The sequence below is a fragment of the Leptosomus discolor genome, chromosome 9 (assembly GCF_034619465.1).
Source record: "Leptosomus discolor isolate bLepDis1 chromosome 9, bLepDis1.hap2, whole genome shotgun sequence".
Taxonomy (NCBI): Eukaryota; Metazoa; Chordata; class Aves; order Leptosomiformes; family Leptosomidae; genus Leptosomus; species Leptosomus discolor.
In genome coordinates this window covers 47,316,459-47,328,640 of record NC_141399.1, presented here as the reverse complement: position 1 = coordinate 47,328,640, position 12,182 = coordinate 47,316,459, and the positions used below count along the sequence as shown (strand labels likewise).

The following is a 12,182-nucleotide window of genomic DNA, read 5'->3' as shown; positions in this document are numbered from 1 at the left end:
AAAGCATGTGGTTATCGTTAACGTTATGATGTATTTCACTGAAGTTTCAGTCAAATAGTGGTTGAGGCAACTGCATTGTGTTAGGTTGATTTTCCCAGTGGTTTTGAGTCAATATTGAACTTTTCACTTCGTGATTTAAACTACTGTGTAGCTACCTCTGAAGACTGCTTTTTAACATCAGGTGAAATACCCGTGACTGCACAAATTGCCTGAATTTCCTCTTCAGGTTGCAAGGAGCTGGGTTGCTATTTAATTTTCTTTCCTGTTAGTAGACTGAACATACTGGTCTGAGCTTGGGAGAACAGGACATAGCAGAAAAGAATAGCAAGATCCATACATAGTTCAGTCCTCACTGGGGTGTTCTTTTCATCTCTTTTCACCCTTTCATGTATATATGAAAGAGTGGCCAGGCCACGTGGATGTTTCTGCAACGAAACTCATACCTCTCTTTTGCTGGTGAAATTCATAACCACTCAAGAAAACTGACCCCAAAATGCCAGGTTTAAACCTCCTGAAGGAAAAAAAAGACTACATTACAGTAGTGAGATGTGTTTGGTGAAAAGTAGGTGAGCAACTCAGTGGGGCTGTTTAAATTTGTCACCCTGTGTGGGTGCCCGTTTCAGTGAGCTCCCACAAGCCCTGTCACGTTAATTCTCTGGCAGGGGAAGGTGAACAGTCACGTGGCTGGGTTTTTGAACAAAGCAGCCACTCTCTGGGAGACTCTCTGACATGTTTCAGCACTACCCAAGCACAGGAGCACATGGACTACTACACTGTCCTTGGCAAGTCTTCTTGAGAGAGCCTGGCTGGCAGCAGAGCTGTAAGAAACCTCCCTCTGCCTTCCCTGCCCTCTTAAATTCCTTAGCTGCAATCGCTGGGTGCAAGGAAGAAGCATGGGGGTGGTACTTGCTCATGACTAGCCAGCGCCTACCCACCTGCTCTACGGCCAGAGAGTGACCAGTCCATCCGTACTAAAAATGTACACCAGTTCCTCCAGAGGCACCGCAAACTGCCCGTTTTCCCCAGTTTCCTGCCCTGCCCAGCACCTTTCCTGATCACACAGTACTACCATCAGCTCTGCCGCAGTCTGTGAGGAAGGCAATGATTGTTTCCATTTTACAGAGGGAGAAACACCCACTGCCAGAGATGAGAGCAAACCCTAGAAGCTCTCAAGTCAGCTCACAGACTTCTCTTATCACTTGTCTCCAGTCCATCCTTTGGCATGGTTTTAATGAATGAACTAAGATCATGGATCAGAATTGTCAGGCTATAAAAATAAGTGTTATTCTGTGCCATTCAAGGAGATGGATTGGGAGCTAGCTGAATATTTTCTTTGCGGGGTCCCTGGTGAAGTTCCTATAATTTCATCTCCCTCTAGCCACCTCCACCCCAGCTCTGCCAGAGTTAAGACAGCTGCGAAGTTTTCCACCCACATTTTCTACTCCTCATCCTCGCCCACATATAGCTAACGAAGTGAAAGCGAGAAGAATTGTTAACTAAAGCCGTTGGAGGGAGGAATTAGACAAAGGAAAGAGAAAGCAACGAATAACAAGATATATTAATTCATGCTGGCTCCAGCTTAAGAAAAGGTCTTGCTGCTCTGTCCTTACTACAAGATGTCTTAAAACACTCATGGTACATGGCTGTGGAATGTTATTTGGCTGCTTCTATAATAGCTTGTTTTTATCAGTTCGGGAACATTACAGCGCAAGACATATGGACTCTATTGAACTATTCCATTATGAGTTTTCCAGCAGCAATGTCTATTTACTTGTCAGAGCTGTTCTTCAGAGATCAGTCATTTTATTTCTTTTCTGACTGAGTTTTAAACTTAGTTTATTCTTTTATAGTAATTATTTATTAGCTAATAATCCCTTCTTCGGGCTCGCAGTATTGGGTGGCCTTTAGGTTAAGTAATAGGAAATGGAGACCTTTACTTCCAAATTCAACACAGGCCCTCAAAACTGGTCCGAAGGATGTCTGGTGTTTGGTATGCACTCGCAGGATCTCAGCCCAGCTCCCACTAGGAAGATGTCTAGACATGACATGCCAATAATTTGTTATTAATTCCCATCGGTTCCAGCGCAGTCTGCACAGAAGCTGAGGACTGAACAAGCCACATGGTTTGTGCTACCACTTGTGGCTGGAGTACACTGGCCAGGGTTAACGTGTCGTTTAGTCTGAACTGCTCTTGACTAGGACATCCAGTGGGAGGTAAACTAAAAAGTGCAAACTTCCAGGCTGTCAATAGTTCATGAATCGTAATTTCACTCAAGAGACAATGTTTCAAGGCAATTGCGGATTTCACATCAGCATCATTATTTAGGCTAGGCAGAAAGTGCTGTGCTCTGTCTGGGAGCAGAGTTTTCTGAGAAGAAGGCATGAGAAACAGCTTTGATGCGAGCACTGTTTTGAGTAAGAGGGCGGCCAGGAGACCACCAGCGGTCCCCTGAAGCTAAGGTCTTTCTGTGATTCCATGAGTCTAGATGTGGGAAATGCCAACCTGTCCCCAACTTTTTCTATCCTGGCTTTGATTCCAGGAATGGAAAATACTTTGCCAGATGCAGGGACTAAGCACACAAAGGAGATGATCCCCTCAGAATTTTTTCCGCTCTATACTAAAGGTCCCCAAATGCTGGGGCTGTAGGGCTGTACCACTCCACGAGAGTGGAGAGAGAGAGAAGTCTGCTAACAGTTTTCACTGTTAATGATGGGAAAAGATTCCTATGTTTGGTTGCTCCAGCGCAACCCAAATGTTTCTTTCAGGTTCCTTTTGGTAAAAGACAAAACTATGGGGTCTTACAGAGGTAAGGAGGATTTGGATGCCCTTTGGTATAGCATGTTCGTGTTCCAAAGCATCACTCTGCTGAGGGCTAAACCAGGATTAGGCTAGTTTGGCAACTGAGAACTTTATTTAAGATGCCGGAAAGATAATTGGACCCCCAGTCTCAGGGATTTACCCGGGAGCACACAGCTAGAGTGAAAAGCTGATGCATAATGATTTCAAGGGATTTATCTTATTACAAGAAAATAACTCAAAATCCTTCATTTCTGCCTCTGAAAGCACATATCTTTCTCTGCTGGATGCTACTGGCTTGAAAGTCACATTTTGGAGGACTCTGGAAGGTGCTAGTTCTAAGACAAGACAGTAAAGTGCGTTATCTCTTGTGCTCAGGTCTGTAGCAAACTGGTACCCAAGTGCGCAACAGTGATTTTGAGCATACAAACAAGAAAATGACTGTCTCTCTTTTCCTCAACAAGTATTTCCCAAGAATCTGTCCCCGAGATTGTTTCCCACCATCATTTTAGTATCTTTTTCACCTTCACATCTAGCCACACTTGAGATTAGCTAAGACGAGGTCTCAGTATAGCTACTTGCTCTTTTTTTCCCCACTACCATGTCAGACTTTTCTTGAGTTATGTCGTTAGAGACGTTAGCATCTGTGTGTGCTCATGTGCGTTTACCTCGGGGCCACCAAATGCAGCTTGAGGCTTTGCATCGGTTTTTAGAAGAGTCACAGTGTCATCCCTAACATTTTGGACATATTCCAAAACGGATAATTAGATTATCCTTTTCGATTTTAACTGGCTCTACAGTATTATCCTTGACTTCCCATCTAGAGCTGTCACTTAGCAAGACTAATAGGTGTTAAATAGCTGTCCAAATTTATCCCCTTCTGTCCTCAGCACGTACATTTATATTGGCTTTTTCTATCCCCAAATATAAAATACTAAGATCCTGTAACCATGATAAGAAAGATCTTGGTCCTGATTCAGCAGTAATTCAAAAGGCAGTGTCTGCTGCTAAAGTCAGGGGTAGTGCTCTGAACATGTGCTGGTTAATTATCTGTGGCATTAGGCCCACTGCTACGGGAATAGAAAAAGGAGGAGGTGCAGACTGCTTCTCTGGGAGATTTTATACCCAAGTTAGAGCTATTTTCACATCATAAATAACTGAGAACAGCACAGCTCTTTCTTTCGTGGACACCAGAGGGAGCTGGGTTTACTGGTCTCCTGTTTTCACCCCTAAATTTGGGTTGTCCCTATTCTTGGTTAATTTCTGTGTTTGGTGCCCAGGAAAAGTAGGTACTTTGCCACTTACGATTATTCTGCTGAAAATGTTCCCCATTAGAAAGTAAAATGCACATGGGATCAAAACCTTTGAAACTCATTTCCCTACAGGCCTTAAAGTGCTAAAGCTCAGAAAAATCTTAAGTAACTCTCTGACAACATATCCAGCACAGCCAGAGAAACTCATGGTGCAGCTTTATGAGGAGTAAAGGAATGTCTTGTGTGAGTTTAGTCTAGGATATTAAAAAGAAAGTCCAGAGATGCTTTTGTGCACTTCAAAGCGCTCTCTGGAGATAAGGACAAAGGGCCAGAGGGTGTTATAAGTTTTGATTCTCAAAGTCCTTAGAGAGGATGGCAAAGAAAGTGATATTTGTTCCAAATGTGAGGGCTCAGAGTTCCTCAGGTGAATGGCTGCAGGGGAAGCAAAGTAATCTTGCAAGAACATCTCTGTCTTGGGTTAGACCCTGCTTTCTTGCTAGCAGCCCAAAGGAAGTACCAGAAATAATTGAAGGCATGACCCGTGGATAGTCCTCCACGAGCTTGTGACGTTGCATCATGACAGGGACAGGGGAGTGCTGTATGGCTGGCCCCTCATTAAGAAGGCCCTATAGAGAAGCAGGGGCTTAGGATGTTTAAGGAACACAAGTTCTTAAGGATGTGTTTGGGTTGAGCCCCGTGAGTAACCGAACCACTTCTTTTTTCTACGTGGTGAAGCTCAGGACAAGAGATCCTTCCTCCTCCTTCACCAACCTCCCCTTCCTTCTGCATTTGCCAGGTGTCTGAGCACAGGCAGCCGCTCCAGAGCTTCCTTCCTCACGGCACAAGTTCTGGCAAGGCTCTGTGGAAGGGTTGTGGGATCGAGGGGCTTCCAAGCACAATTTGTAAGAGTGAGATGGGGCCCAAAGGGGCCACATCCATCCCTCCCTTCTCTGGGGTTACAGCAAAGCAAAGCAAAATCCCACAATGTTGTTTGTACCACATCCATACGAACGACCTGCTTCCCATGCAAATGTCCTGTTACCCACCGAAACCGTAACTGAAAAGCAGAAAAGGAAATAGGTGGATGTGGGGCTTCATCTCCAGTGTCTTAGATGAATCTTCCAGGCCCTTCACTTTAGTCTTTTGCTGATGTTGTCACACAAAGACCTTGGCAGTGTGTCAAAGGGGAACCCCGTTTTTCACGGGGGAGACCGGAAGAAAAGAAGGGGAAGGTTTAGGAATGAGGAGGGAAGAGAATTAACTGAGCTGAGGTGATGTGAGATGAGAGACCAAAACCCTGACAGAAGCACTTGTCTGTCTGTGATCTTCACTCACTCTTAGAAACTCCTTTGTTAACTGTTTTTCCCCCACAAAACATATATTTATCTACTATTCTCAAGTCTGTCTGCTAAGACTACACTACACTCAAAGCCTTTACTTTTTCCCTCTTTGCTTGGCAGATTGTGAGCACACTAACCATGGAAAACTGCAGTGCATCAGGAATCTATTACTGCGTGGCTTCAAACAAGATCGGCGAAGAAGAGAGGAGCATCGAGTTCTACGTCTCAGGTAAACACCACAAGAGACACTACACCAAAACGACACGCTGATGGCCTGATTTAGCTTGAAGTTTTTTATAGATAGTGCTTGTTGAGACTTCTGGGAATCCCTGCACGTTGTGTTTTCAGAGCACTCCCAATCTCACAGTCCCAGGCTCTTCGCCACGCACAAGGCTGGGTCCCGTCTCAGTGCACAACGGAGTTTGGCATGTCCAGCATCAGACCTGATGCTCCTTTGGCCCTTTCCAAGCTGCAGATGCAGGCCTTGCGTCTAGCTGCCCGTGTCTTATTCATCATTATGTGTATTCATGATATTTGAGTGCTGTCCTCACGAAACCTCTAGCAAAAGCTAAGTCCTTTGTAGTCTTCCAAAGCCCTGAAGCTTCTCCCTGACTCAGGAGAACAGTTGGTCTCCAATTAAGTCAGCAGACATAGCAAAGGTGAGCAAGGCCAATATTCAGACCTAATCCAGGGCTGATATCACTGGGAGTTGTTGTGACATTGGATCCTTGCCTGAGCAATTAGCCTTTCCAGTGCCCTTTAAGGAGGGAGGAGGTGGACAAGCTATTTCTCCAAAGAACACAAATCCAAACAAATATCTGCTTAACCTTTCAACACAGAAATTCTTTAGTAGTGAGATCAAGACCTACATAATGCTTTTAGGAGAGATGGGAGTTTAAAAAAAAGAGAAGAGTCCAGGGACAGCCTTGTTGAAGTGCTTAACAAGAACAAACAGAATCATTTCTGTGCTCACTTTCTGGATGAGTGAATGTTGGCTGGCAGAATTTGCATCAAAATAACAATTTTTGGAACAAAGAGTGCAGAAGTGTCCTGGAAGGTAAACGTTTGATTCTCACTACTTGGTTTCTTCCCCGTGAAGCAAGTTCTGAGGGCGAAGCTTGCTCGTGGCAGTGCTCTGCACACCTCTGCCTCTCTTGCGTCCTCTGTTGTTTGACTCCATCGCTCTGAAGTAATTCAGCACGTTTCAAACAGGGCTCACCCAGGAAGGGCTCACTGTCATCGTTATTACACAGAAATGCTAATATAAAAAAATATCATCCAACAATAACAAAGCTGGTGCCATATGGGGGAAAGATTTCACCTCCATTTACAGCTTCTTTGTCCTACCCCAATGCCTTATGGAGACAGGAGAGGGTTTAAGCCTCCAGAAGATCTTTCCCAAAGCCCTAACTCTTATTTAGGAAGACGCCCTTCAAGGTGCACTTCTGGGAGATACAGCTCAGCCGTAAGAGGTCCTCAAGATGGGCAAGGCAAGCTGCAGGTCAGCTATTAATTTTACACTTCACCACTTCCAAGTGTTGAGTCTTCACGTGGGTTTGTTTCTGCTCTGAATTCTGCCAGCTATTATGTTTGGATGGGTTACTCAAAGCCGTATGTTCCCCAGCTATTTGCAGTACCTTGTAATGCTTGGTGACTAAAAGCAATGCTGCAGCAACTAAACAAGCAACTAGCATAAGGTCAGATTCAAAGGGTTCTATCAATCCACGCACCTTTCACAACTATGTTTTATTTTAATAAGAAAGTCATGCAGGGCTTTTTTCCCCCCCAGTGAGCTAATATTTCAGATTTTTTTTATTTTAAGATCAATCTAGCAATGTTTTGAGACACAAATGTTTTAATCATGCAATTTTAATTATGAAGGAAATGAATCACTGGACAAAATTACTGACAGTGGTTACGGTGGAAATGTTTCCACCAAAACAGACCAGGAGGTGAACAGGGCTTGGCAAGACAGATATATTCCTGCCTGTGAAGAAAAGACTGTGAGTCTGTGCCATTCTGGGAAAGAGGCAGCTGCTGAACGAGCACGGCTGACTTTTATAAGTGCTGCGTTTAAAAATAGTGGTGTTTCTGGATTAGAAAGAAATGAAATCTTTCTAAATGTGGCCATCCTGATCCTAAAGTAGGTCATGTTGCAGTGGTAAAATAGCAGCAAAGTGACCTGCTGCCGGGTTTCTTTACGTGATGGTCCTCTGCTGAGTAATGCATATTACTTCAACAAGTGGCCAGGCTGCTCTAAGAGCTGCTGCTGAAGGTCTGCCTCAGAGATGAAAAAAAAGCACTGTCTTCTACCGGGTGCACCTGGAGGAGGCCGAGCGACTGCCAGGTTACTCTCACCAGGAGCTGCCTCTCGTCTCAGTGAAGGAGGGACATCCAGGGACAGTTTGTGAGGTACCGAAGGGGGGAAGTCCAAAAGCATAAGGCTCCAAGCTGGCCACTTCACAATTGCTAGGCTGATTAATTTTATGCAGATTGACCCTAAAAGCTGAGATAAAGGCTGAGTTAGAGTCTGAGAGCCCACAAGCAACGCGTGGGCCTTTAGGACAACATCTAGCAAATGTTCGTAGCGCTTCACAGTGCTCTGTTCTCTGCAAAACAGCTGCTAGTTGTGGGACTCCGCAATTAATTCAGCAATGTGTTGATTTTGAAAACCTGATCTCCCATTATCTCCTACTGACAAACAAACTGGTGGATCCTGAGCTGCTTTAAACATTGTGGCTGAATTGAGCTTAATTAACTTCTCCCTGGTAAGAAATCTGAAGACGATACACAGGCTAAACTCTCCTCTTCCCTCAAAAACCTGTTCCACTAGGGCAGGGTTGAAATGTTTTGTCAGGACATGGCAGAGTGTTACAGGGAAACTTCATCAGGTGTTGTATGGGCTGCACCTGCTTTCTGGGGACACGCTGTACTTCAGTCTGGTGTTTTCATCACCATCATATTCATTTCAGAAAAATGTATTTATCCCAATGGAATAATGTCAACAGCCAGTTTGTTCTTCCACTGCAGAGCCCCCACATAAACTCCCACGGACACCAGAAATAGCACCGGTATCTATTTTTAAATCATTCCTTCGCCAGCAGAATTCATTTCAGTGAACGGTCAACGGGGTTGGGAGGTCATGCTGAAACCAAACCATATAAGGGGTCCAACGTGATGAGGAACCTTATCAGTCCATGACAGCCCTGAAGCATCTCTGAGCTCCTTCTGCAGAAGTCCTGACTGTCCACGTCCCACTGAAGCTCTCCTAGAGCTGTTCGCGGCAGCAGAAACTCAGTGCAGCAGCCGTGTTATCCATCATGCCCTGCCCTAACTCTTATTTCAGTATTTTTGTTTCGTGCAAACCCTTTTTGCTGTTTCTTGCGGAAACAAAATCTGCCTCGTGCCTACCTTGCCAGCAGCAGTTTCGAGACCAGTGTTCCCATTTAAGTGAGAGGACTGTTTTGGCACGGGCAGAGGCAATGCGGGCAAGCCATCAGGTGCTCAGGACTGCCTCGTGTCACTGTGCACCACTGATTATGCACCAAGGGACACTCAAGGCAGACTGAAACCTTCCCAGTGCCGTGAAAAGCTGACTTGATGTCTCCTGGAGGTATTCTCTGCCATGAACAAGTATTATTTACCTTCTAATCACTGGTCTGCACCTTGGAAAGGGCGACTGCCTATTACTGTAGGTCCACACTAAATCAAATTCTAGCCTTTGTATGATTGTACTACATAAACCAAAATGGGGTCCCACCCATACAAAACCTCTGAACGTTCTTGGAATATAAATTAATTATGATAAGAATAACAAATAATAACAAAAGCTCTTTTTTCAAGGGCTTATCTGATGACAAAAACTCAGAAAAATGGAGTTAAAGATTTCTACCAGAAAGAAAATATTATATTTCAAACATGAGATAAGAATCTGCCATCAGATATGGGAACAATATATGAGCTGGGCTGCTCTACAACTGCTTGCCACTCTCAATTTGCTTATTCCTGACATGTTTACAGGATTTATGAGAAGCTCTGCACTGTTTCAGATGGTAGGGCTCACCCTCTCTTTTTCTCACTCTCCTTACATGCATATGCCTGATGGCAACCCCCCCACCCTGACAGGCACAGGGATGGAATTTGGGAAAGAGCAGAAGTTTTGAATTACACAGATTATTGTGCAAAGCACAGGAAATTAAAACCAATTAATTCCTTGTAAATACAAATGGAGCCAGACTTTCTTTTGATTTATGCTGACTTTTTACCTTCCCCCAATTGCTCATTTCCCTATTTTGCCATGGAATCCTGCACAGTCGAGAGTGAAATTCGCGGCTACTACACTGTAATACAATACGAAAGACAAATGTTTGGTGACTGCTGATAAAAGAGAAAAGGCCCCATGGTGCATTCTTTTAGCCAACTTATTAGGAGTCTTATAAAACACTGTATCTGTTCAGAGAGAGGAAGTTAATGACTGCTCAGGTTCAAGATTGTGTAAGCAAAGTAGTCTAAGAGATGAACTGACTTATAATGTGCTCTCAAAGCTGCAGTTACTCCCCAGATAATCCAGGTGGGAGGAGAAAAGAGAGAGGAGAGCACTAAAGACTTTTTTTCCCCTCTCTTTTTCCTTCCACCGAAATGAAAATCAATGAATATTCTATTGGAGCTGAAAGAGCTTCTTGAAAGGCTAACAAGATGGAAGAGAATAGCACAAGTTCCAGCTAAAAATATTCAAAATGCTGAATAAAAAATGTCAGTAGAAGATATGATAAGAAAAACAAGCCAGCCCTCTGTTCCCAGAATGTTAAGGTGAGAGAAAAAACCCTGCACTGGCAAAGTCCAGCAGCAAGGTGAAACTATTGAGCATCCTTCACAATTTAGGGCTTGGAAATTAACACATCGAATTCATCAGGAATTTGCCCCAAAATGGCAGAGATCTCTGGGCTGTCTCTGCTGTGCACGAGCCAGTGCCTTATCCCAAGAGATGCAGTATTTCCCTGGTGGTGGGATTTCTCCCTCAGCCATTCAGGGAAAATCACCCTGCAAAAAAACCCAGGGCTGCAAGTCGTAAGAAGAAATTCTGCTGAAGAAAAGGCTTCCTGAGAGGCAGAAGCAAGGACAAATGGGGCTGCCAGCCTAACCACCTAACAAGGCCAAGGTTTAGCTTGCCCTGCAGATTTGCAGGGGGTCACTGGGTTTTACCCCAGGTAAGGTACCAAACTCCTACCTCATCACTTCCCCTGGAATCCCCTTATGCTTCCACTGAGCCCCAGCACTTAGGATCACAGGATAATTCAGGGCGGAGGGGATCTCAGGAGGTCTCCCAGACCACCGAGCTTACTCAAGAGCTGAGTCTAACCACAGATCCACCTACCTTTGTACTGTAACTCTTGCTGGAGCAAATGGCAAATGCTTAGAAGAGAAACTAAGAAACAGGCAAGTTAAGAGGGCGCTTTTTCCCTCTTTTGGTTTGGCAGATTCAGGAAAGATGCTGAGACGTTGCTCATGTCACATCCCAGTGTTTTCACTGGACCTTAATTCCTCCTGTTCAGGGAAGTTCTGCTGGCCTCAGCCTTTTCTGCTTTTTGATAAGCATCATCTTGATATGCTGGAGCCACAGGATATCAGAGGTGAAGAATGGATGCATCACACAAGTCACTTGGAGCGTACAGCTAGCACTAAGCAAGGAAGAGAGCAACAGAGCCTAACAAAACACTGCATAAAGTAAACCGAAATTTCACAAAAAGAAAGAAAAGAAAAATAACAATTTCCACAGCTGCGGCCTGAGGGGTGTCTTCTCTTTTTGGATCTTTCATAAAACACTTCTGGTGCCAGTCTTTAAAAACCATGGAGCACAGCTTATTGGTTCTATTCCAGATGACTTCTGAAGAAAAGAGACTTTTAATCATATCTGAATGCTCCTTCAGGGCTCCGTATTTTATCTAATAAATACACGGTTTACTATAAGGCAGATGGGTTATTTGAACAGCCTCGCTATTTGTGCTCAACTACAACTTCGGCAGAACTTTTTGCAAGTGTTTGCAGTGCGAGCCCCTGGCCCAATTCCAGCTCCCGTGTGGAATCTGTCAGATTGCAAGTGCAATGCATACTTGCTCCCCTTTAACTTCTGTCCTTCTCAAAGTGCCATCCATCTCATCCTAGCTTGAGAAAGCATCCTACTAACAGCTTGGTAACTGAAGCACCAATCTATCAGATTTATTGCAAACAGTGTTCATGTTCAGAAGGTAATCCAGAGCATCCTCCCAAACTGTCCCGTTCCTGTGCTACTCCTGGTAAAATTTACAAGGGGTTGGTTCCTCATAACCCTCAGCTGCTTGAAAATCCTGACCCAACAGGCGGAAGAATAATTCCAGGTCACTGTGGTTATCAACACACTTTCATTCAAGTCTGCTGAGCGGATGGATCACTGAAACGAACAGAATATAAAGGGAAAAGGATACTTTTCAGACACAATTTAATTGCAGGTCTCTGGTGGCTTAATGCAGTAACAGGAATGTGTCTGCAGGCCAGACGCTGGCATTCTACTCCGAAACATTTTGTCTCGTCTTCAGATGGATTCAGTTCGCCATTTCAGGAAAATTGATTTTTTTTTTTTTCTGGAGTGAAAAGTTACTAAAAACATAGCAAGAAACAGCTTATTCTTTTGTCTGATTTTTGATAGATTGGATTCATGCCTCAAAGTATTTACCTGCTAAATATAAAGGCCTGAAGGACTTATATATCGTTAGATCATTCAGCGATCAAGTAAATACCCACCAAGGCACATGTGAT

General features: G+C 44.2%; 1 protein-coding gene across 1 annotated transcript in view; it reads left to right on the top strand.

Moving 5' to 3' along the window:
* The window catches only part of LOC104352162 (vascular endothelial growth factor receptor kdr-like), a 95,726-nt gene that overhangs the window by 46,365 nt on the left and 37,179 nt on the right, over positions 1-12,182 (top strand). Inside the window, exon 12 of the mRNA XM_086470695.1 lies at positions 5,511-5,619. Within this exon, the coding sequence (XP_086326821.1) occupies positions 5,511-5,619 (109 nt within the window). The remainder of the gene's footprint in view (positions 1-5,510; positions 5,620-12,182) is intronic.